Source organism: Onychomys torridus, chromosome 3 (assembly GCF_903995425.1).
Source record: "Onychomys torridus chromosome 3, mOncTor1.1, whole genome shotgun sequence".
Taxonomy (NCBI): domain Eukaryota; kingdom Metazoa; phylum Chordata; class Mammalia; order Rodentia; family Cricetidae; genus Onychomys; species Onychomys torridus.
Genome location: NC_050445.1, coordinates 138,194,805 through 138,220,797, shown reverse-complemented (window position 1 = coordinate 138,220,797; position 25,993 = coordinate 138,194,805). Strand labels below are relative to the sequence as shown.

The 25,993-nt window shown below is 40.4% G+C and overlaps 1 protein-coding gene across 1 annotated transcript; it reads right to left on the bottom strand.

Moving 5' to 3' along the window:
• Positions 1–4,895: 4,895 nt before the first annotated feature.
• LOC118580281 (C-type lectin domain family 6 member A-like) lies at positions 4,896–17,146 on the bottom strand. Its single transcript, XM_036181949.1, has 6 exons — positions 17,122–17,146; positions 16,421–16,510; positions 15,098–15,199; positions 11,847–11,998; positions 7,913–8,028; positions 4,896–5,065 (listed from the first exon to the last, which is right to left on the bottom strand). The coding sequence occupies exons 1-6, from the start codon at positions 17,144–17,146 to the stop codon at positions 4,921–4,923; spliced, it is 630 nt and encodes a 209-aa protein (XP_036037842.1). The 3' UTR covers positions 4,896–4,920.
• Between the last annotated feature and the right edge of the window lie 8,847 nt (positions 17,147–25,993).

Below are 25,993 nucleotides of genomic sequence, written 5' to 3'. Positions count from 1 at the left end.
CCTCTTAAACAAACAGAGCTACTCAAACTGATAGCTACATGTAAAAGAATTAAATTAGGAAGGCAGAGGCAGGAGGGATTCTGAGAGTATAAGGTCAGCCTAGTCTACTTAGTAAGTTCCAGGTCAACCAGAGATAAATAATGAGAGAGAGAGAGAGAGAGAGAGAGAGAGAGAGAGAGAGAGAGAGAGAGAGAGAGAGATTGCAGAACGCTCAGCCCTCAATTGGACATCTATATCACACTCTTTGCCCCCAAGATTCAAGGATCATCATGAAAGATGGAGTAGACATGTTGTAAGAGCCAGAAGTGGTGGACGACTGCAGCAAAACAGGACATCACACACACACACACACGAACTCCATAGCAAGTGGGACTACGTGCATAAGACCTCTACAATCAAGCATGGAAGGAGCTCCTGAAGTGTCCCCTAGTTTACAAGTTGCTGGCAGTGATGGCTGGTGGAGGAGGAGTCCATTTTTTTTCAGGGATGTGGCCCCTGTGAGGCTACCCATGCTCCAGTAGATGGCCCCATATCCACGCACTTACAGGCAGTGCTAAGTGGACTGGGCATGGGGGAAAGCACATGAAGTTGGGAAAGAAAAGCCATGAAAGCAATAGAGGAAGAATGTGGTGGTATTGTGTTCCCCAAAATATTGTGCACCCTAATAAACTTTTCTGGGGTCAGAGAACAGAAAAGCCACAATATTAAACATGGTTAGGCGGTGGCACTCACACCTTTAATCCTAGCATTCCAGAGGCAAAAATACCTCTGGATCTCTGTGAGTTCAAGGCCACATTGGAAACAGCCAGGCGTGGTGACACATGCCTTTAATCCCAAGAAGTGATCCTTTAATCCCAGGGAGTGAAGGCAAAAACAGAAAGATATATAAGGCGTGGAGACCAGAAACTAGAAGCATTTGGCTGGTTAAGCTTTCAGGCTTCTAGCAGCAGTTCAGCTGAGATCCATTCTGGATGAGGACTCAGAGGCTTCCAGTCTGAGGAAATAGGATCAGCTGAGGAACTGGCGAAGTGAGGTAGCTGTGGCTTGTTTTACTTCTCTGATCTTCCAGCATTCACCCCAATACCTGACTCCAGGTTTGTTTTTATTAATAAGAACTTTTAAGATTCCTGATACAGAGGAATTAGAAGATACTAATTTCTATGGCCTGCCTTGAAGAAGGTTTACCAGTCAACAGTGTAGATAGATGTGTGTGTCCCATATATGTTACACACATGTCATAATCTCTCACATATTAGTGATTTCAGATTCATCATATACTATTCTTTTGACACATGTCTTATTTTATTCTGTTTGATGTTTGTTGCATGAGCACCATGACCCAACACAGAAACTAGATTTGTTTTTCTGTCATAGGCTTATGTGCTCTCACACCTATATCCACTTTTCCATCCCAAGGTGACCAATTACACAGAGCTCTGTGCCTGGCATGCTTTGATTTTTCTCTCTACTGGCTATATGGCTGATATTTGCATGCTAGAAAGTCTCCCTAAAAAATTTCCCCAAGTGACACCTTTACCTTTTTAGTATATACACATCATAAGCTTAGAGTTGGGTGATGTTTGCATAAGAAAATGTCCATACATAAACTTTCCTAAGCAGGTGTACCAAAGCTAGTTCAAAGTAGCAATATATATTTAATGTATTGCATTCACCTACATTTCCCCCAACAGTTGGTATTAATCTGTCTCCAGTTTTGCCATTAAGATGCATTTGTAGCCAGGTATGGTGGGCACACCACCTGTGATCCCAGAACTCTGGAGGCTGAGACAGGAGGATCTCTGTGAGTTTGAGGCCAACCTGGTCTGCATAGAGAGATCCCCGTCTGAAAGAAAAAAAGAAACAAAAAAAATGTATATATGAAAGCAGGGGAGATGGCTCAACTGATAAGGTGCTGGCTGTACAAGTGTAAGGACCTAAGTTCAGATCCCCAGCACTCATGTAAAAATCAAGAGCCAAGCATAGCGGCACTTGCCGACTAGCCCAGCACTGGCGAGATGGAGACAGGAGGACCTCTGGGGCTCGCTGTCCAGCCAGTCAAATCAGTGAGCTCAGGGATCACCTTATCACAGAGGTGTGAAACTGAACACTTCTATAAAATAATGTTTGCTGAATTACTGCTGCTACAAAGGTCAGCCTCCAGCATTGCAGGGCTCGATGGGGATCCACTGAGTAGGTGAATTAAGACTTTTTTTTTTTTTAATTTGAGGGAGTAAAGGAAAAAAAACCACATACTCTCTTGACCGTTTCCTTCTGACTTTGTCTTTATTCTTCTTATTTTTCCTTTTTATCTTTCCTGGGGTATTCCATCTCTCATTCTTGATGTTTTCCTTCTAACCCACTTTATTTTTTTTTCCTTACAGCTTATATACCCCAGGAAAATCTTTCAGGCAATATAAAAATTACAGTGTGGTTACATTCTATTTTTCAAGTGAATGATTACAATAAATACAAGTTAAAAACATGTTTTTTTTTAATCTCCCTTACATGATTAAATAAAGTCATCCCAAGAACCCACATGCATTCACCTCTAAGTAACTCGTTATAGATTAACAGAGTGTGAGTAAACAGGGTGTTTTTCTCAGTCAGTTCTTTTACTGGCAGGCTGCATATTGTGGTTACAAAGAAAGAATCCATAACTTTATTACTTATCTTGAAAGATAATCTTATAAGGAATCTTAAAAAATACAAACAAACTTTTACATATGAAAAAGAATCAGTCAGCTCTACTTTAAATTTTTAGGGTACATACCCATTCATCAACAGCTTTTTATATCAGGAAGTTGAGGGCAGAAATGGGCACAAGGAATTAATCCTCATCTTTGATCACCAACCAATCCTAGCAAGAAAGGTGCTTTAGCTAATGATAATTGGCTGCTTTGTTTTTGATTCTTGACCTTAATGAATCTCTCACTCAGCTATGTCTCCTTGTGAACTTTAGATTGTCTTCTTGGACTTTTCACCTCAAAGCCACTTGACAAAAACATCTTTGTCTAATCTTAAGTCATTTTCAAAGCTTTGTTTCAGTTACGATGCACTCTGAAACCTGTGAACACGTTTCTCAACTTTAAGATTAAAAGAATTTAAGCTAGCTTGGCTACTGGGACTCAGTTGTTTTTAATTGTTAACCTAAGCCACAGTCTGTATGGCTCCTTAATAGAAACTCATGTGTTCTAGCTTAGTGACACTTCCTTGTTTTATTTTTTATCCTCTGCAGCCTCTGCTTTATCAGAGGCAGGGGCAACACTATAGCCTACCTTTACCTATGTTAATTTTTCCACTAAACTAACCTCTATCATAATCTCTTACTATGTTTATTAAAAACCTTCAATCATCAAAATCCTATTTAAACTAAAACTATTACTGTATAATATCATTGCTTCAGTTAAACAGAACAGCTTAGTAGAAAATCATCTTCATAATAATCCACAGGTAAAAATGCCCAGTAAAACAGGATATTTGTAAAAGATGATCATACTGCACTAAGGGCAGTAGGAATCCCCCCACACCCATTCACACCATGCCAGAAACCAGAGAAAAATGGCAGCAGAAAACATGCAAAGACACAGCAGTTGCAAGAAACATTCTGGGGCCGAGGCTCTTGGGGCCTTGCCTATCTGAATTCACCTATCAGGGTTTGTTTCCTGGTGGGCCAATCCCCTGAGTCAATTGCCACATGTTGCTCCTCTGACATGGCCACCAGCACTGAATGTATGCATTTATAGCTCTATGGTTTGTTTGTTCAAATATTTTATTCATTTTGTCTTTCTCTAATTCATTGTGACAGTTGTTTATGCATCCTTTGTACTAATACTGTGTTATTGATGTGTTTGAAATACTTTCTCCTTATATTTTGATAAACTGAAGTCCATTGTTGTAGCAAAGAATTTTTCATTCTATTCCTTCTTGTTATATCTGTCTTGTTTTTTAAGGGGGGAAGGATGACCAGGCTCCAAGAAGGTTCCCAACCGATTCTCTCTTTCCATTATTCACACTTTGGAGTATTATCTTCTTCAGTTGTGTGTAAGTTCTGAAATTGCCTCATTAAAAACTGCGCTTTTGATTTTTGGAACACTTTCTCAAGGGGAAGGTGGCTCCCATGTTCTGAGCACATGCCAGTCACCTTTCAGAGACTTCCCTATGTGAGGGGCTGACTGGCGATAATCAGTACTGCCGCACCAGCCAAGAGAGTAAGCCATGGAGGAAGCAGATTTGAGCTCTTGTCAGATCCCCGGATGGCTGTGGTTCTAGCCACAGTGACAACCTTCACCAGGGGACTTTTCTACAACATTTTGAAAATGAAGTGGATTTCAAACAATACTGTACAATCTGGAAAGAGGAATGTTTGTAGAAGTATGAAGAGAGAAAAACCATGAATCATAAATAAAAGAACAGGACAAAGGGGGTATCCTAGTTTGTTTCTCTATTGCTGTGAAAAACCAAAAACAATAACAACAACACTGACCAGAACAACTTGGAGGAAACGGTTCATTTTAATTTATATTTTCAAGTAACAATAGTTTGTCATCGAAAGAAGCCAGAGCAAGAACCTAGGGCAGGAACCTGGGGCAGAGATGGAGGGATGACACTGGCTTGCTCTCCATGCCTTTCTCAGCTTGCTTTCTTACACAGTCCATGACCACCTACCCAGTACCCATTGGACCCTCTTACAACAATCATTAATTAAGAAAATGCCCCACAGACATGATAACAAGTCAGTCTGAGGTAATTCCTTAGCTCGGTAATCCCTCTTCCCAGGTGATGCTAGTTTGTGTCCAGTTGACAAGAGTCTAACTATCACAGAGAGGAAGGACTCATTCTTCATCAGTGAAAAGGAACATCTAGAAAAGAATGGCTATGGTCATGTGCCCATGCCAAAAGTATGAATGAATGAAATGCCACTCATAGGTAAGTCTTCTTCATTTCACATATTGAGTTATATTTACTATCACAGAAAACATCATTCCAGCCCCATTTCAGAGAATCCCAGAAAACTATTGAAGCACATCGTTCTTCAGGCAAGTTGGGCTCATGGGGGTGCCAGAACCTGCAGGAAACAAAAGACAGGAATAACTCCTCCATGAGTGCATAGCAGTTACTTGAAAGACAGCATTTAAGGTTGAATGGAACAGAGCTGAGGATGAGAGAAGATTCCAGCATTTTCTCCCCTTTCTCACACAACCCACTTCTAAAATGCCAAATACAGGCAGCTTTACATATATTTTCTCCTGATGTGGTATACTTTGACCTTTTCCCTGCAATCCAATATTTCCTTTCTCTTCTTCACAAATCTCTCATCATGATATGTTAGTAAAAGTTGTTCTTTCTTTGGCATTTATAAAGGCTGCCTCCTAACTCTGAATGTGAGTTATCTGCCTCCTTTGAAGACTATAGCAGGGAATAGAAGTAGGGGGTGGGCCTTACATTGGGAATTAAAATAATTTTTTAACTAGGGTAAAACCAAATACTAGTGGTCTTAAAAAATATGTAATAATAAAATGACTCCTAATGATATTCTATTGTACTCATAGATTGGGGCTTTACTCAGCCATCATCAGAAAGGCTTCAGATGGGAACAAATACAGTCCCACAGCAAGACATTACACAGAGAGAGAGACCTTGGACCACACAGCTCTAAACAAGATGTCTCCATCAAATCCCTCCCCTCAGAGCTCAGTGAAGCCAGTATGAAGGAGAAGGCAGAAGGAATGGGGGAGACAGAGGGGATGGAGGACACCAGGAGAACAAATCTCTCTAAATCAACATGAGCAAGACTCATGTGAACTCATAGAGTTCCGGCAGCATGCACAGGGCCTGCATGGGTTTACACTAAGTCCTTTGCATGTGTGCTACAGCTTTCAGTTTAGTACTTTTATGGGATTTGTTTATAACTGTGTAAAGGAGTAGGTCTCTGATTCTTGTGCTTCTCTTGGAGTTCTTTTATTTTCCTGTTGGCTTAGCTTGTCCAACTTCAATGTGATGGTTTCATGTTATCTTATTATATTTTATTTTGTTATATGCTGAGAGCTGCTGGTAGCAAGAGACCATGGGAGTATACAGCAGGTGACAACTAGTGTTCAGCAGGTTGACCCACCAGACTCTCTTGATGGAAAGCCCCACCTGGCAAGGCCATGGAGTTACTGACTGTAAATGACCAGGTGGTCCTGTCTGTAACGTGCCATTTCATTTCTTCCCTAAGAACAGCTATGGGTATTTTCCCACTGCTGGTGTGTTTATCTCATGTATATATCCCATTTATTGGGCACCTATATCCATGGATGGTCAGAAAGATGACTTCTCATGGGCCAGTATGGTTTTGATATGTGGAAAACAATTAGGATATGCTTCATGATGACTGTAGACACTTAAAAGCCTGCTTTGTTCCTTTTACTTAGACTAGTGCAGGAAAACAGCAGTTTCTCCTCAGTCTAGGACAAACTGCACAGAAGTGGCTCATTTTTTTAAACCTCAGAGCAAATTCAAAATAAACTAAAGGCTTTTGTAAACAGATCATAAGTTCAAAACTTTACAGTTGCACAGGGTCCAAGGTTATCAACACAAAGCACCTAAGAAAAGCATGCCAATTCTGCACTTGCCAAGTCTAGCTGATAAAAGACCTATGCCTCAAGCTCATCTAACTGGGCACTGTGCCAATGGGCTCTGATCAGTCTTTCTCCTGAAACCTTGAAACTTTGTGTTGTCATAGTAAATAGCTCTGCCCTTATCATTTACCCAATGGGATGTAACCTTTGTAATTGCTTCAAGCCTCCTGAAAAAAGTGAATTTAAGCTAGATGAACAAGCAGCTAGAGAGAGTAGAACAGGAATTAGAATTGGGACAGAGAATTAGAGCTAAGAAATTCTAGACAATTAGGACAAGAGAGTTAGAATTGAGGCAGAGCAATAAAGTGACAGGACCAGAACAACACTCGTGTGAGTTATTCCCTCAGATTAGAAACATCCACCTTCCTTTGGCTTTGCTGTGGCTTCTGACCTGAACCCTGGAGGCGGCCTTGCAGAGCTAGACTCTAAGGCCACCGTTAGTTATATTTTATTGTTATCTCCTAGAAACCTGTTCTTTTCTAATGAGAGACAGAAAGGGAGTAGATACAGACGGGAGAGGAGGTGTGGAGGGACTTGGAGGAGTAGAGGGAGGGGAAACTATATTCAGACTATATTGTATGAGAAAAAAACCTATGTTTAATAAGAGGGAAAAAAAGAAATAAATAAAATACTTGTTTAACTTCTAATTCACTTTGACCCTGATCAAAAAAGTTAATGTTTTTTGACTTTAAATTCTTCATGTATAAAAATGGAAATAAAAAAATCAAAAAACAAAAACAAAAAATGGAAATAATAAATAATAGAAACAAATTTAGTAAAGGTTTCAAAATAACTCACAAGATTACATGAGGATAAAATAAGGTAATATATCAATAAATTCATTTAAAAATAACAAAAAGTATTATGGAATTATTCTGATATATTTGATATGATTCTGATCCAGTTATTTTAAATTTTATTTATTAGAGATCAATAAATTAATTTAAGTCTCTACTTGTGTTTAAAGACAGAAAAAAATCTAATGGCTGAGAACATCATCTTTAGGTAGACATTGGGTTAAATGAAGTTTCTCATTTTATTGGTTGATTGATCTTGAAGTTATTATTCAATACACTTGATCTTAGCCAAAAGGCTGAGAAGCTATTATCCAATATTTCATATGTAAATCGGGTTTCTAAAAGAGAAGTTTCATGAAACTTTAGATTATTCATGCATTTAGTGAGAACTTAATCTGTTATAATCATTAATATTAATAGTCACGGCTAGAAAATTTTCCCTCAATTTTCAATGTAAATAGTCCCAGTGGTTCATTAACCTAGGACTTCACTCACCTGACGTTTTGACTGAAAGGAGTATTATCAATCCATTGCCATTTGTTATTACCTTGTGGGTCAGAGAGCCCCAGGAAGTAAGCAAATGACCTGTTCAGCTGTTGGGTGATGAAATTCTGTATGGGTGAAAGGGAGTTAATGACTGGGAATGTCCATGGTGAACAGGGCAGGCATTCTCTACAGCCTTCTCAGCTATAGGAAACACAAACTTTCGTGAAAGGATGGCCATTTGAAACCACAGCACCGGAACCAAAACACCAACACTGTCGAAAGGCCAGAAGGCCCTAGCCCAGGAACCCTCATCACTCATTCTTCACCAGTTCAAAGGATCGTCTCTGATTCCATGAAATTATTTCTGTATTTTAATCTCCTTTAAAATGTTACACACTTAAATGTTATGGTATTAGATTCCGTGTCTCTACATGGCAAGGCCAAGGGACACCCAGATTAAAATATCATCTCCAAACATATCTGTCGTGTGTTTCCATGGGATCTGTGATCTCAGTCAGCTAGCTTGCGAGTGGGTGGGCATTATCCAAACATTTGACGGCCTGAATAGAACACAAGGCAAAGTTAAGAGGAGTTTCTCTTACTTTGCTTCCTGACTGTCTGCTCAGGGGGAAATAGCTTTCTGATGCCCCTGGTTCTCAAGCCTTTGAACTCTAAAGATACATCAGTGGTTTTCCTGAGTCTTTAGCAAATTCAGCAAAGTTACAGGATACAAAAACAATATACAAAAATCAACACCATTTCTTCACAACAACAACAACAATCTGAAAAGCAAGTGAGAGAATAACTCTTTACAAAAGCATCAAAAAGAATAATAAAAAAAAAACCCCTAAGAATAAGCTTAACCCAGAGGACAGCCAACTCACTTGGTATTCTGAAAACTAGAAGACATTGACTGAGGAAATCAAAGAACACACAAGTGAGTGGAGAGACTCCATTTTCCTGGAGTGTGTAAGTAAACTCCTATGTTCAGGCAAATGCTCTCTGGCCAAGTACCAAGATCACATGATGGGAAAGGGACAGACTCTTTAACAAATATGGTGGGAATGAATGTTGTGTGAAAGAATGGAGCTAGTCCCTTCCCTCATACTTCAGACAAAAGTCAATTCAAAGTGCTTCAGAGACCTTAATGAATGGTGCAAAATTGTAAACTCTTGGAAGAAAACCTAAGGTAAGAGCCTCATTGCATTGGAATTAGCAATGTATTCTGGGACATGATACCAAAAGAACAGGCAACAAAACAAAAATAGACAAAGGAACAAATCAAACCAAAAAGCTTTTTCACAATAAAGAAAAAATCAGCATGTACAAAAGCAACCAACAGTACTGGAGAAAACATTTGCAAGCCATATATCTGATAAGGGACTAATATCCAAAATAAATATGAATTACCTATAAACCAACAAAAGTAAAAGAAATAACACAATTGAAAAGTGTGTGCGGGGGAATATTGAGCTGACATTTTCCCAAAGAAAATATACAAATGGCCAACAGAAATATTAAAACATGTTCAACAGAAAGAATCAGGAACAGGAAAGGATGGAAAGATACAAATACAGTGTACTCATGGACAAAATTAACAGATTAAAAGTGTTCAGTGTCATTAGTCATCAGGGAAATGCAAATTAAAACTAGTTTGGGATTCAGAATAACCCCAGTCAGAGCAGCTGTAATCAGGAAAACAAATGGCAACAAATACTGACAAGGATATAGGGAAAGAGAAATATTTATTTTCGGTGGTGTAAGTATAAATTTGTGTAGCCACTATGGAGAGGAGTGTGGAGGTTTCTCAAAACACTGAAACTATAAATGCCATGTGACTCAACTATATTACTCTTGGGCACATACCCAGAGGACTCTAACTAGAAAGGGACCATTGATGGGGAAGGGAGGGAATGCCTTAAAGGAGGAGGAATAGCAGAACTAAGGGAGTGTGAAAGTAGATGGAGTAATACTGGAATGTAAAGGTCTGAGGGAGAGTGTGGCGAGTGATGAGGGAGATGCATAGATGTGGGGGTGGGTAACCAAAACAAAGGATGGATGAAAAAGTCATGTGGAAACCTGATGTTGTGTAAGCCAGTTAAAAATACAATTTTCAAATGGAGTTTGAAGGGAGTTAACCTCCATGGGCATAGTTGCTCTGTAAGTTATTAAACAAAAATCCTAGTGTTTTGTCTGAGGTTCCTCCTTATAACATGGTAATCAGGAAGGCCACAGAGGCTTCAGAAAAGCTCCTCTTTACAGTGGGTGTTGGTCAATGCTCTTCAATGGGACAGCTACACCACAGCACCCCAAGCTCAGTGAACATGACAGAGAGAAAAGAATACGAGAGAGAAACTCACAGTAGCAATGGCTACCTGTGAAAGACACACACGAGACTGGGGCCATCAACATTCCACCATGGGTGTGGGAAGGGCGAGTAAGACCCCATCCCTCCCTGAGGAGCTATGGGCAGTTAACAGTTGTTGCTATAAGAGGAGTCATATTTCTCAGAGGTGGCTGCACACTCATGCTCATGCAGGCAACCCTATTGAAATATGAGTCTCACCCACAAAAATAAGGTAGAGAGGAAAATTTGTAAAGAAGAGGGGGTGCAATGGGAGATGAAGGAAATAAGAGAAAATGATGAAGGTCGTTTTGATCAAAGAACATTATATATGAATGAAATTGTGAAATAATAAAGACTTCTTAAAATATCAGGAACTAGAGGAGATATTATACAGCTATATTCACTATACTATTCATAACAGCCACAGAGTGGGAACCATCTATATGAGAACCACAGCCATGGAGTGGGAGTAATCTATATGAGAACCACTCAATGAGTAGAGGTAAAGTGGTATTTTAAGTGTTCTCACCACACACATACATATCCATATGTAATGGGTTTGAGCATTCAATTCACAATGCACATATATGACAAATAATTACATTGTACACTGGAAATACGTGCATTTTTCTGTCAGTTACACCTTAAGACACCCAGGGAAAAATCATATAAAGCAAAAAAGGAAATATACATATAATGGAATATTCAGACTTAAAATGGAAGAAAATTCTGTCATATATTACAATATTGATGAACCTTGGGGACACTGTGCCAAATGAAATAAGCTAGACAAACGCACACACAAACACACATACATACACAGGCACACACAATAATAATACATGATTCCACTAACATGAAGAATCTAAAATAATCAAAAGTATAAAAACAGGAAGTAGAGGAGTGATTGCCAGAGCCTTGCGGATTGGAAAGAGGATAGTCTTTGTTCAAGGACTTCCAATCTTGCAAGGCAAAAAAGTTCTAGGGGATTTTCTACAATGGAGTGAACATACTAATCACTACTAAACATTTCCTCTGCACGTGTGCTACAGTTGTGCAGCTTGGTCTTCTTGTGCAACTCCTAAGAGTGGGAACAGGCTGTCTCTAGCTCTGTTACCTGCTTTTGTGATCCTTTCTTCCTACTGGATTGCCTTGTCCAGCCTTAATAGGAGAGGGTGTGCCTAGTGTTACTGCAACTTGATGTGCCATGGCTGGCTGATATACATGGGAGGCCTGCCCGAAGATGGTGGGGAGGGACTGGGAGGAGAGAAGGAAGGGAGGGGGAACTGTGGTCAGGCTGGGAAAAATTAATTAATTAGTTAATTAATGATAAATTATAAAAAGATCAAGTTTAGTAAATTTGGCTACATTTTCCTACAATTAAAAGGCTAGTGAAAGCCGGACGGTGGTGGCGCACGCCTGTAATCCCAGCACTCGGGAGGCAGAGGCAGGTGGATCTCTGTGAGTTTGAGACCAGCCTGGGCTACAGAGTGAGTTCCAGGAAAGGCACAAAGCTACACAGAGAAACTCTGCCTCAAAACAAACAAACAAACAAACAAACAAATAAAAAGCTAATGAAAAATGAGAAAGAGCTACCTGCTCGGCTTCAGTGTTGATCACCACCAGATGAGCCCCCATCTCAATGCATTTCTGCTCGCTGATGCTCCAGATGTTCTCATTGGTAGAAATGAGGTAGCAGCTGGAGCCAAAGGGCTTCCAGTGACTTGGGCAACATCCCCACATTTTTTCTGTGACATGAATGAGAAGTGTGACCACAAGGTGAGACAAATAAGATTAAGGAGACATGTTCTACACAACGCCAAGGATCTGAGGCTGCTGCCAGAATTGCTTTCTCATTGTAATTACAGCATTTACTGTTCTCTGAACAGCGCTGGCCTCATGGGCTGTTTAATCATATAATATCTCTGAAGCATTTTAAACAGTACTTAACTCTGGAAAATTGTTCCACAATTGTTACTTTTTACTATTTTTTTAAACCAAGTATCAAACATTCAAGAACTTTAACCATCATTTATTAATTATTAAGAAAATAGAGCATAAGTTAATATTCCAACTCAAGCATCCAAACTCCTCAGCACTCACTGAGTAGGATTGAACTGGAGATGATAAGGTGTGTTCTCCAATTATTTAACTGTGGCCAAAGTGGACATTTTTGTAGTCTTTATGAGCTAATTTTATTCTGTACTTGCATTTTTTAACTGAAAATAGTTTTCCACACAATATATTCTGGTCATGGTTTCTTCTCCCCGTCTCTCCCCAGATTCTCCCTACCCACCCAACTCCACACCTTCCTTCTCTCTTTCTTTAGAAAACAAACAAGCAGTTTTTTCCTAAAGGACAGAATTGAAAATAGAAGAAAAGCACAAGAAACACACACACACACACACACACACACACACACACACACACACACCACACACAGAAAGAGAGAGAGAGAGACAGACACAACTGACACAGAGAGAAATCCCATAAGAAACACAAAATTGGAAACCATAATATACAAGCAAAAGACCAATAAGATTTTTTTAATGTCCAAATAAAGCAATATGAGACAAAAAAAAAAAATCTACCATTGAGTTCGAAGTCTGTGAAAACACACATGGTGGAATAAAATAATAAAAACAATCCACAATATGAAAGTAAAAACAGAATCACAAAGTAAAGCCCAAAGATAAAACTAGAAATGTGTAATTCAGGAAGTCAAACAAAACCTCAGAAGTAAGCCTCAACAACAAAGCCTAAGACATGGAAAAGAGAGTCTCAGGCACCAAAGATGAGGTAGAAGAAATGGACACCCCAGTCAAGGAAAATGTTAAGTCTAAAAAAAATATCCAGGCACAAAACATCTAGGAAATCTGGAATCCTATGTAAAATACCAAATCTATAAATAATAGAAATAGAGGAAGGAAAAGAAACTCAGGTCAAAGGCACAGAAAATACTTTTAGCAAAATCACGGAAGAAAATATCTCCAACCTAAAGAAGGACGTGCCTGTCAAGATACAAGAAACATACAGATACCAAATAGACTGGATCAGAAAAGATATTCCCTGCAATACATAGTAATCAAAACACTAAACATATGGAACAAAGAAAGAATATTAAAAGCTGCAGGGGAAAAAGACCAAGTAAGACATAAAGGCAGACCCATTAGAATAACACCTGACTCCTCATTGAAGACTCCAAAAGCCAGAAGGGCCTGAACAGATTTTCTACAAACTCTAAGAGACCACAGTTACCATCCCAGGCTACTCCATCCAGGTAATTTTTTTGAGACAGAATCTCACTATGTAGCCCTGGAACTCTCTGGGTAGACCAGACTGAATTCAGAACTATAGAAAGTTAGAAAGTTCCTGCCTCTGCCTCCCAAGTGCTGGGATTACAGGCATACACCACCATGAATGAAAAATAAAAACATTTCTGCTGAAAGTATTAATTCAAACAAGCATTGTTAAAATGTCTGTTTTTATTTTCTGATATGGTATTATATAAAATAGTTTCATCATGTAAACTTATGTACAAATAGAATGGATTAGACCCACCAGCCTGCTTGGTGATAATTTTAAGATAGATGTACTTGGGGGATGTGTTTATGGATGGATATGAAGTTTTTCATTGAAATCTACTTCTGCTTCATTTCAGAGCCTTCTAAAGGCAAAGTGCCCAATTCTCCTTTCCAGGAAGTCATTCCTTAGAACTGTACTTGTAGGCTGGTGTGGTCCTGCACATCTGCAATCCTTGCACTCAGGAGGCTGAACCAGGAGGATGGTGAGTATGAGCTAGTTTGGGCTGGCTTAGGAGTACAGCCCTTCCTGGGCTATATGTGAAGGACTGTCTCAGTTATATGAGCTATTATTGTATAAGTGTCTCCAAAAAGTAGGAGAAATATTATCCTCATGGAGTTGTTTTCCTCAGGAAGGAATCAGTTCCACAGTCATTTGACCCAAAGAACCCCAACATGCTAAGAAAAGCATGGCCGGGGTAAGCTGGCAATGGTTTTGTATTGTTATGCAACATATCCCAACCAACAACTAAAAGAGAAAAATCCCAGCACTTCCTAGATGTATGAGAGGCTTTTGCTCTGTCTCCACTTCTCAGATTTCCCCACTAAGGTGGTGTGGTGAGTAAAACAGTTCTAGAGACAGGACCCTGACATCTGTCTAGACGGTGTTTCTTTTATGTGTAAAGATTGAATTCATAAGGAAAACTACAAGCTTATGACTGTCTTTAGCATAAATCATCATACACAAGTAAGGCTGATATGATACTCAATTTGACTCCCAACTCTCCACGGATGAATTTGCTATTTGTATGTTTTGGACAAGGGCAGGTTCAGCCTGAGACAATTATGCTAGCAATGAAGCTGATGCTTGGAATGGAGATGGATAGTATTCACTGAGAAATGTAAATATCAAAGAGCATTTTATACATTGAATGCAAAACTCACAGAATAGTTATGAATAACTTCTGGAGTTTACCTGAAAAAACTCTCTCTCTCTCTGTCTCTCTCTCTCTCTCTCTCTCTCTCTCTCTCTCTCTCTCTCTCTTTCTCTCTCTGTCTGTGTGTGTGTGTGTGTGTGTGTTAATGGTGTTTCCAAAAATCAAGATGCCTGGGAATTGAATTGAATTGTTTCCTGGATGTATCTAAAACCTGAACTGAATATGTAAGTTTAGAGAAATCTTGAGAGTACCCATGCTGAAACATCACACACACACACACACACACAAATAAATAAATCGTAAGCTAAGCCTAATAGCTCTCTCTCTCTCTCTCTCTCTCTCTCTCTCTCTCTCTCTCTCTCTCTCTCTCAATATCATGGATCTTCACCTGACACTCTTGTCCCCTCACTGAAGCAGGTGAGACTGGAATGGTATGCGTGAAGTTCGGACAGTCTTGTGTTGGGTTTGTCCATCGCAAACTGGTAAGTCACTGTGAAGAGAGAAGGGGATGAGTATCCACATAGTCAGTCCTGGAGCCTCATGTCCTCTACCAGGACCAAGGTGCCAGTGCACCTCCACTCTGCCTCCCCAACTCTAACATCAGCTTTAGTTTCTGGAACAGAAATTCCATCTTCTACATCAATTATCACAAATCCCTGCATCAGGGAACTGCCACAAGTCCTGTGTAGTTAACTGTGAGCTTACTAATGTCTGGTCCCCTTTGTTTGAACAACTTTGAGGCAAGACCACAGGGTATGTTAGCATATCCTAACCCCTCAGCAGGTAGACATACTTTAAATATCTAGAGACTGTAAAGTGAGGTGGATATGATCAAGATACATGGTATATAAGTATAAATTTTTTAATAAACAAAATTTAATTTTTAAAAGTTATTATTTGTTCATGAGTGTGTCCACTAAACAATATTAACAAAACAGACTTTCTTCAATATTTTAAGCAAATGTTTCTACTTTTCTAGTTTGTGCTTTGGGTCCTGAACCTCTGTTTCTTCTTGACCAATAAAATAACTATCCTTAACCACCCCAGCCCGCCTCTTGGACTTGACGGTTTCAATTAGAGCAGATCCTGCTTTGGTGAGAATGGAATGTTTGTCTCATCCTAGAGAAAACTGCAGACATGAAGCACTCCCACTCCTCCCTGGACTCTGTAGAAACTACTGGGGTCCTCTTCACAGCAAACAGAGAAGCAGACTGTAGACTGCAAAGGAAAACTTCTCATACAATAGACTTCAGATATGGCTTTGGGGGCAAATGAAACAGGAAAGAAATATTCTATTTCTTCAGTCTTCACCATCTAATTTGGCTGCTTTGACCATTCACATTGAGAAAAAAATCCCATTTAAATCAAAGTCACTAAACTGCTGACATTATGTAATCCAATGGAGTTGTACTCCTAATAGAGAGATATTGTGACCCAAGAATGTGATTGCTGGGGAGCCCAATGCTGAAAGGCACTGTCACGGATGATGGCTATAAATAACATGTGCTAACAAAGCCAGGCGAAGGAACCTTAGGGGTCTCAGTGGTGAAAAGATGGAAAGAAAAAATAAGGAAGAGAAATCAAGGAAAACATGGTATTTCATGTAAAGTCTGGCCAGTTAACGGGGGTGGGGGGGAATCCAGCCCCTGGGCGTCTCTGCAGAACAGAAACAAAAAAGTGCCCCCAAAAGACACCTCAGTGAAGAACTTACCCACACAGCTCGCGATGAAACAGGTGCTGAGGAGGAGGATGGAAATCACAGCAACTGTCCAGAGTCTCAGGGACCAGCAGGCTCCCTTCCCTGTCAGACAACAAGCAGATGCACTCACCTCAAGACCAAGAAGGTTAGAGCGATGAAAAACCCAACAGTTATGATCAGAATAACTATAAACCTAGATCAGGAAAAATCTGTCAAAGCCCCAGAATAAATGACCAAATCAGCTCTGAAGCGCGCGTGTGCACAAACACACCACACACACACACACACACACACACACACACACACACTTACACACACAAATTGAGAAAATTCTCACCATCAGGCACACACACACACATAGACACACACACACAAATTGAGAAAATTCTCACCATCAGGCACACACACACACACACACACACATAGACACACACACAAACACACACACACACACACACACACACACACACACACAAATTGAGAAAATTTTCACCATCAGGCACCTGCAAGTCTCATGTCCTTACACTTTCTTAAGTATCCCTTTCCTCCATTGATGTCCTGTCTTTTAGCTCCCCTTTCTATATTGGGTTTCTTGCTGTCTTGGTCCATTTTATCACTTCAGCCTGCCCATCGTCTGCCTCTTTACCCCAGGTGACTACTCATCACTTCACCAACTTCTGCTGTCTCCTCTGGAACTGAACAGGAATGCTCACCTCTGCCTTGGTACTGTCTCTCCATAGTTAGGTCTATGTTCAGAAGGTCAAGGGCTTCTTACGTCTGTCTCATAGAGATACGACTCAGAGAGCTGGCCAGAGCTCAGAGTCAACCTCTACACACTCTGGGCTAACTGGCCCAGAGACGGCATACATTGGATACACAAAGAAGTCACAGTCTGAGCTGTTTCCAGTGATTTAAAGACATGGGAAAGAGGAAATTGAGAAATATGCCTAAAATTGTTCCTGAAAACTCTGACAATAATATCCTCATCATTTGCTCAGTTCCTAATGTGGAAATTTCTCCCACCTTAAAATAAATTTCTCTATAAGCCTGATTTAAATTAAGTGTTCCTTCACAGTCAGTCCCATGTCAGAGGAGCTGCAGTCAGCAATGAAGCTTAGGGAGTTCAGTTCACCCAATAGCAACACTATGATGAATAAATGAAACCTGACTAGGCAAAGCCCCAGGAGGATTGTTCCCAGAATGCCCCTTGCTCCTGCTGTGCTTCCTTCCATTTCCTGCTGTATGTGGCATGGTGTGACTATGTGAAAGTACCCCCTGAATCTAGTATAGTGTGACTGTTTCATAGGAAAATCCCACTCTTTACTGGGCAATTTATATGCAAAACCATAGTGAAGATGATTTTTACAAGAACAATGATGCTTAGTTAGATCTATGATCTAATTAAACTTTCTGAGTCAACCTACAGGTGGTTAAGACAGTTATTAAAGAAGATTAGGGAAATGATTTAGGTTATTCTGCCAATTGCTCCAATATGAGATTTTAAAAAAAAGGTAAAAAATAGGCTAGAAGTCACCTTCCCCTTTGTTACAAGTGAGATTTGCAGAGAATGGAAAATATGAACAAGGAAGTTTCATGCATTATAGACCTGCGAATTCTGCCTGTGGATAAACAGATGGATGATTAAAGAAAGCAATCATGTCCCCACACCCAAGGTTAGGCCAAAGTTCCTTGGTCATGTAACTTACAGAATTAATCACAGGTTTAGGTGTGCACCTTCAAAAAACAAAGTTGTGGAAGGAAATTAAATGACCCCATTGTGTGTAAAGAAAAACAGATGGTTAGCTGAGCACTTGTTTAAAGTTTTTGTAGAGTAGAAACAGGATAGGAATCTGCTACACTGAAACTGCAGACAGCTGCCTGCCAGCACAAAGGAATGGGCTGACATAGACTCGGCTTGCTTAAAACTTTGTTAGTCAACTATAAAAGAACTACTGCTTTAGAGCGAAGATGTTATAGTAGGAAAATTAATACAAAGAAAAATGTCTTAACAAAAAAACCAGGATAGCTGAAAGAATCCTGTATAATAAAGCAACCTCTGGAGGCATCACAATCCCTGACCTCAAGCTCTACTATAGAGCTATAGTAATAAAAACAGCTTGGTTCTGGCATAAAAAAAACCAACATGTGGACCAATGGAATCGAATTGAAGACTCTGACATTAATCCACACACCTATGAACATATGATTTTAGACAAAGAAGTCAAAACTGTACAATGGAAAAAAGAAAGCATCTTCAACAAATGGTGCTGGCATAACTAGATGTCAACATGTAGAAGATTGCAAATAGATCCATATTTGTCACCATGCACAAAAATCAAGTCCAAGTGGATCAAAGACCTCAACATAAATCCAGTTGCACTGAACTTGATAGAAGAGAAAGTAGGAAGTAGTCTTGAACGAATTGGCACAGGAGACCACTTACATCATAACATCAGTAGCACAGACACTGAGAGCAACAATTAATAAACTGGACCTCTTGAAACTAAGAAGCTTTTGTAGAGCAAAGGACATGGTCAATAAGACCAAACAACAGCCTGCAGAATGGGAAAAGATCTTCACCAACCCTATATCTGACAGAGGGCTGATCTCCAAAATATATAAATAACTCAAAAAGCTAGACATTAAAATACTGAACAATCCTATTAAAAAATGGGCTACAGAACTTAACAGAGAATTCTCAACAGAAGAATCTCAAATTGCTGAAAGGCATTTAAGGAATTGTTCAACATCTGTAGTCATCAGGGAAATGCAAATCAAAACAACTCTGAGATACCATCTTATACCTGTCAGAATGGCTAAGATCAAAAACAAGGAAGACAGCTTATGTTGGAGAGGATGTGGAGCAAGGGGAACACTCCTCCACTGTTGGTGGGAATGCAAACTTTTACAACAACTCTGGAAATCAGTATGGCAGTTTCTCAGAAAATTGGGAATAAGTCTTCCTCAAGACCCAGTTATAGGTCGGGCGGTGGTGGCACACGCCTTTAATCCCAGCACTTGGGAGGCAGAGCCAGGCAGATCTCTGTGAGTTGGAGGGCAGCCTGGGCTACAGAGTGAGATCCAGGAAAGGCGCAAAGCTACACAGAGAAACCCTGTCTCGAAAAACCAAAAAAAAAAAAAAAAAAAAGACCCAGTTATACCACTCTTGGGCATATACCCAAGGAATGCTCAATCTTACCACAAGGACACATGCTTAACTATGTTCATAGCAGCATTATTCATAATAGCAAGAACCTGGAAACAACCTAGATGCCCCTCAACTGAAGAATGGAATAAGAAAATGTGATACATATACACAATGGAATCCTACTCAGCAGGAAAAAACAATGATATCATGAAATTTGCAGGCAAATGGATAGAACTAGAAAACATCATTTTGAGTGAGGTAATGCAGACTCAGAAGGACAAACATAGTATGTATTCACTCATAAGTGGATACTAAGTGTGAGGGAAGGGATGGCCAGACTGCAACGCACAACTCCAGGGAGGCTAGCTAATAGGGAAAGACCCTAGGAGGGACACATGGATGACCCTGTGAAGGAGAAGTAGATGATATCTACATGAGTGGACTGGGTGTGTGGGGGCTGGCAGAGGGTGAGGAGTGGGGCATGAGAACACAGGGAAATGGGAGGGTCAAGCTGGAACAGGGACAAAGTGGGAGGGCAGGGAGAGAGATACCATGATAGATGAGGACATCATGGGAATAGAAAGAGGCAGGGTGCTGGGGAGGCTCTCAGGAATCCACAAGGTTGATCCCACCTTGGTCTGCTGGCAGTGGTCCAGAGGGTGCCTGGACTGGTCTACTCTAGTGACCAGCCTAGAAAATAACCTAGCTGTCATCATAGAGCCTTTGTCCAGTGACTGATGGAGGCAGATACAGAGATCCATGACCAGGCACCAGGCTGAGCTCTGGGAATCCAATTGATGAGAGAGAGGAGAGATACTGCAGGTGAGGGTTGTTGAGATCATGATGGGAGGACATGCAGAGATGACTGGCCATACTAGTGGATGCCCATGAACTATGGACTGGTGGCTGTGGAGCCCCCATGGGACTGGACTAGGCTCTCTAGATAAGGAAGATGGTTGTTTGGTTTGAACTGTTTGGGGGGCACTCAGGCAGGGGGATCAGGATCTGTCCCTGGTCTATGGGCATGCTTCTGGAACACCTTGCACAGCCTTGGTGCAGTGGGAAGGGGCTTGGACCTGCCTAGGCTCAGTGTGCTGGGCTCTGCTGACTCCCCATGGGAGACCTCAATTTGGGAGATGTGGGGGTGCAGGGTAGCTTGGAAAAGAGGGCTGGGGTGGGAAGAGGGAGGGGGCAATCTGTGGATAGTATGTGGAAAGAGTAGAAAATTTCTTAATAAAGAAAAATGAAAAAAAAGAAACTGTGATCATAATGTGATTTCTTCCTGTATAATTTGTTTCTGGAAAATATGTTCTTGTGGTTGTGAGGTGATCCTTTCTTGCACAGAAATCTTTGTCTTAGAAGATATAAAAGGGATAAGAGAGGATGCAGAGGAACAACAGGGAAGAAGAACAGAACAGAGAAAGAACAGGGTAGGAGCAGAAAGAGAAACATGAAATGAAGACTTAGGCTTTGCCACTCAGATAAAGTCCACAGGAGTGTCTGTGTGTCTGTCCAGCAGTTTGCCCAATCCACATCTCTTCTCCAGTTTCTGTGTACTCTTGGCATGTCACAAAATGTTACGTGGGTTACTTATTTATATAAGGCTTAATTCGTACATTGAGCGGGGTTCCAGGAAGTAAAGAAACAGCTACAGTGTAGCTAGTCTGAGTTAATATAGTAAATGAGAAGTTCATGGAGGGCTGGGAGATGGTAAAGTGGTCATCCTGCAAGTATGAGGACCTAAGATTGATACCCAGAACCTACCTAAAAATGTCAAGTGTCATCACACTTGCTTGTCATCCCGGGGCTGGGGAAGGAGAGACAGGTGGGTCCCCGGGAGCCTCTTATCTGGCCAAGAGCCTAACTGGTTTCTCTAGACCCACAAAAGACCCTGACTCAAAGGAGGTGGGTGGTGTTCCCGAGAACTATACCCAAGGTTGTCCTTGGAGGAAAAATAAAAAAATAAACAAAAAAATAAACAAAAGAAGGATACTACTGCTCCTAAGGGGTTGAAGTTTTTATTATAGATATAAGGAAGATCACATCTAGAGGTATCTGGAATGGTCCAGACAGAACCTAGCCATGGGGGCAGTGAGAGAGAAAGAGAGAGGAACCAGGGACCAAGAGGCCAGGAGAGTCAGGAGACCAGGAGACCAAAAGGACCATGTAGCCAAAACGGCTGGGCTTTATAGGGATGAGAAGCTGGGGGGTGGGATATGCCAGCCAGGACTTCTCTGAAACAGGAACTGGAACTCCTGAGAGACACTGGGGGGCAGTGTCCACTTTGATGTGTTAATAGGCACTCCAGTTAGCTGTTTGTCCCAGGTTTGAGACCTAGTAGTCCCCAACCCATGCACACACACAAATATGCACATATATACAGGCATTTAAAAAAAGACACATGAGTATTATTCAGAAGGGGCATTGTGAAATGGAAAGGGTATTGTGATGTGAATTTTGTTGTACTATGGCTCTTTTGAATATAAGTAAACTGGTGTTTTAATTGTGATCATTGCGACTATACTTTGACAGTCCTAACTCCATTTTGAACACCCTCTTGTCATACAAGCTGTAACTAAGGCAAATAAATGATCCATCATCTTGACAACACAGTGCCAAACACATTGACAACTGTAGGTCAATGTGCAAATGGGACTGCTGGGATCTAGGCCTTTTAGATATAACATTTCCTTATACTATAATGACCAGTGATTCAGATCACCATTGGTGATACATCTCCTGACTTGACTCTATCTCCATCTGAACTATGGGTGTGGGGACTCTATTGGAACAAATTAGTCCTTGTCTTCAATGTTGATGACTTGAGGGCAATCTGGACCTTTTCCATCGCCATCATGGGAGGAGGGACTGATCTCTGCAACCATCTTTAGGATTTCATTCATGAGAATATGTTTGGTTCATTACTAATGCTGTGTGCTCAAGTGATTTTCTTTTTATCTATTTTTGCCTATATATCCACATATTCCTTTTCCTCATTCCTCTGTGTTCTCCCTTTGTGTTCCTCGAAATAAACAAATTAACTTGTGGACTATTTTTGTGTGCATCTGACTTGCCCTTTGACTGGAAAGTAAAGAGTCTGCTCCTCTGCCAGGAGCTACAGTCCTTGGGCTTGATTGTGGCTGGCTACCAAGGAACCAGACTCACCTCGGTTGGTCCTCTATGACAAAACCTGACTTAAAGTTTTTAGTGCATCAAGAGTGACATTGGGCAAAAGTTAGTAACATTTTATGAGTTCTCTCATCAGGTTAAAAGAAATGACAGGTGGTATAAAATCAGAGGCAAGCTTCCTAAAGTCTGTTTTCACTCCTTATATGCACACACACACACACACACACACACACACACACACACACACACACACCCTGGAGCACAGACCTTCCCTCTTCTATGATCACCAAAACCTCCACACTCATAAGGAAGCAGCATCCAATAGAAGACTGGACAAGTATGGTACTGGGGTATAGAACATGTACATATATGTCTCCTCTCCTTGGTTCTTGGCACAGAATTTCTAAAAGTCTTTGGATCACAGGACATTTTCAGTTGCAAATTTTTGTGAGGATATTTTATTTATTTATTTATTTTATTTTTTGTGAGGATATTTTAAGTTCCATAAATAATTCCAGAGCAATAAATATAAAAGGAACAGCTTTTCTCATATATAACAATTCCATTTTAGCCAGGCCTTACTGTGTGCTAATGAGATGGCACTTGCCAGTCCCAAGATTGTTTCAAAATGGGACCAACCTTGTGATCAGTCAGCTGGAACCCTCACTCCCACTCCTTCAGAAAGGGAAAAAAACTGAAGACTGAGTTCAGTCACCAGCAACCATAACAGACCCTGCAGAGAAAGCTCAAATGCGGATTGAACTCTATGGGGCTTTTTAAGTAACAGGATGGGCATAGCTATTGCTAATGACAGGATCAATTTAGTAATTTTAAAAGCCCCCAAAGCTTCTTTTTCCATGCTAACTTGAAGTGAAGTAAGTCACAAGGGGAAAAGAAAGAAGTAGTTATTACCACCAAGACATTACCAACTGTTTCCAGTTCCCCTTGGGGATGAAGAAGCATAACCCCAGTGTTGGGCTGTCTGACTATCCAGGAAGGGAAATCATCCCCTAAGCCGCACAAAGGTAAAGCTGCTCTCTGCTTCCTTAGCCATCTCAGCATACGCTCCCCTAACTGATTTCTGTCTGGACCACTGACACCCTGCACATGAGCCTCTGCTCCCTTCAGTCCCCAGAGGGTGTCTTTAATAGCAAATGCTGAATGACAAAAAGTCCAACCAAAGGATGTCTTGAAATAAACCATAACACTAAACAAAAGAAAGCAAGTTAGCAGGAAAGATGGAAAATCAGAACATGATCAGAGCTGTGGGTGAGCTCAAATAAGATGTACAGAGAAATACAAAATATCCAAGTCTATCCAGAAAAAATGCAAAAACTCACTATGAAGAATATAATAACCACTAGGGATTAAACTAGAAGCATGGAGCATACTTGGAGACATAGACAAAGGGAATGTTATTTTGTTTTGACTGGACCTCTTTTATTTTAATAAAGAATGCTTCTTATTGAACCTAGCTAATTCAAAATTCCTTATAATCTATGCTTAGGACTCTGCTCAGTTCCTGGACTAATATGAAAATATAGAAATTGCCAAAGGCAAGAGACTAAGGCAATCAAAGTATCTGATAATTACTTATAAATTCACAGTATTTATGCCTTGAGTCCTCAATTCATGGTACCTGCCCTTGGGCTGACACCAGATTGGTCCTGCCAGCTCTTCTTCATATGCGAATTGGTCTAGAGAAGGCTGGCTCAGCATTACTGGCAGCAGAACTGTTGGTGTGCCTTTGATTGGTTGTTCTTATCAGAAGGTTGATCATTGCAGCTAAAGTGTTGGGAGGCTAAAAACCATGAAAATAAGCCATGATTAAGCTCCTGTGAACTAGAAATTCATTTCAGATTCCAATGAAAGCTTTGACCTAATTAACAGTCCTTCAAAACTTCCTGTTTCAGATAAAAGTCTGTCAGATATTCCAGGCATGTAGGCCAAAGATGGATGCTTCAGCATTACAGAAGAACTCTGGGTGTCTGTCCAGGCAGCCAGTTGTTTCTGTCATTTCCCTTGAGTTAGATGTCACTTGCTGTGCACTTCCTGCTTACTCGGGTGATATTACACTTCTCTGGGGTCTTTGATGGAGTTAAAGACTAAGTAGTTAGGCTTAAAGTTTTCCTTAGTTATGATTTTAAAAAAGGTAAATTAGGTATAAAACCTTAGACTCACAAAAATAAGATAGATAATGAGTATTTTCTCTAATTTTGCCAAATACAAATGGACTGGATATTTTAACTGTAATTCTTCCTTGATAACTTTTTTAAAATATATTTTTACTATGTTAAGGTTAAAATCTTCCTTTTTAATTAGACAAAAAGGGGGGAATGTGGAATATTCCTTTACACTATGTAAATATATGTCTCTGTGATTGATTTAATAAAAAGCCGACTGGCCAATAGCTAGACAGGATAAGGTTAGGGGGAGAACCAGACTAAGGACACTGGGAAGAAGGGCAGAGACAGAAGAGTTGCCAGTGAGACACAAAGAGGAAATAGGACATGCAAGATGAAAGAGAGGTAATGCCACATGGCAGAATGTAGATTAATATAAATGGGTTAATTTAAGTTGTAAGAGCTAGTTAGTAATAAGCCTGAACTACTGGCAGAGTATTTATAATTAATATTAAGTCTCCATGTCAGTTATTTGGGAACTGGAGGGTGGGAAAGAAAAATCCACCTACATGGTTTCTCAGAAAATTGGGAATCAATCTACCTCAAGACCCAGCTTTACCACTCTTAGGCATATATCCAAGGAATGCTCAATCATACCACAAAGACACATGCCCAACTATGTTCATAGCATTATTCATAATAGCAAGAACCTGAAAACAACCTAGATGCCCATCAACTGAATAATGAATTAAGAAAATGTGGTACTTATACACAATGGAGTACTACTCAGCAGAGAAAAACAATGACATCTTGAAATTTGCAGGCAAATGGAAGGAACTAGAAAATATCATCCTGAGTGAGGTAACCCAGACTCAGAAGGACAAACAGTATGTACTCACTCATAAGTGAATATTAGATCTAAAGCAAAGGACAACCAGACTGCAACCCACAGCTCCAGGGAGGCTAGTTAGCAGGGAGGACTCTAGGAGGGATGCATAGATCACCAAGTGAAGGAGAAATAGATGAGATCTGCATGAGCAAACTGGGGGTGGGGGGTAATAGAGGACAATGGATGGGGTATGAAAACATAGGGGTACAGGAAGTTTGAGCTGGAACAGGGACAGAATGGGAGAGCAAGGAAAGAGAGCATAATAAATGAAGACATCATGGGAATAGGGAGAAACA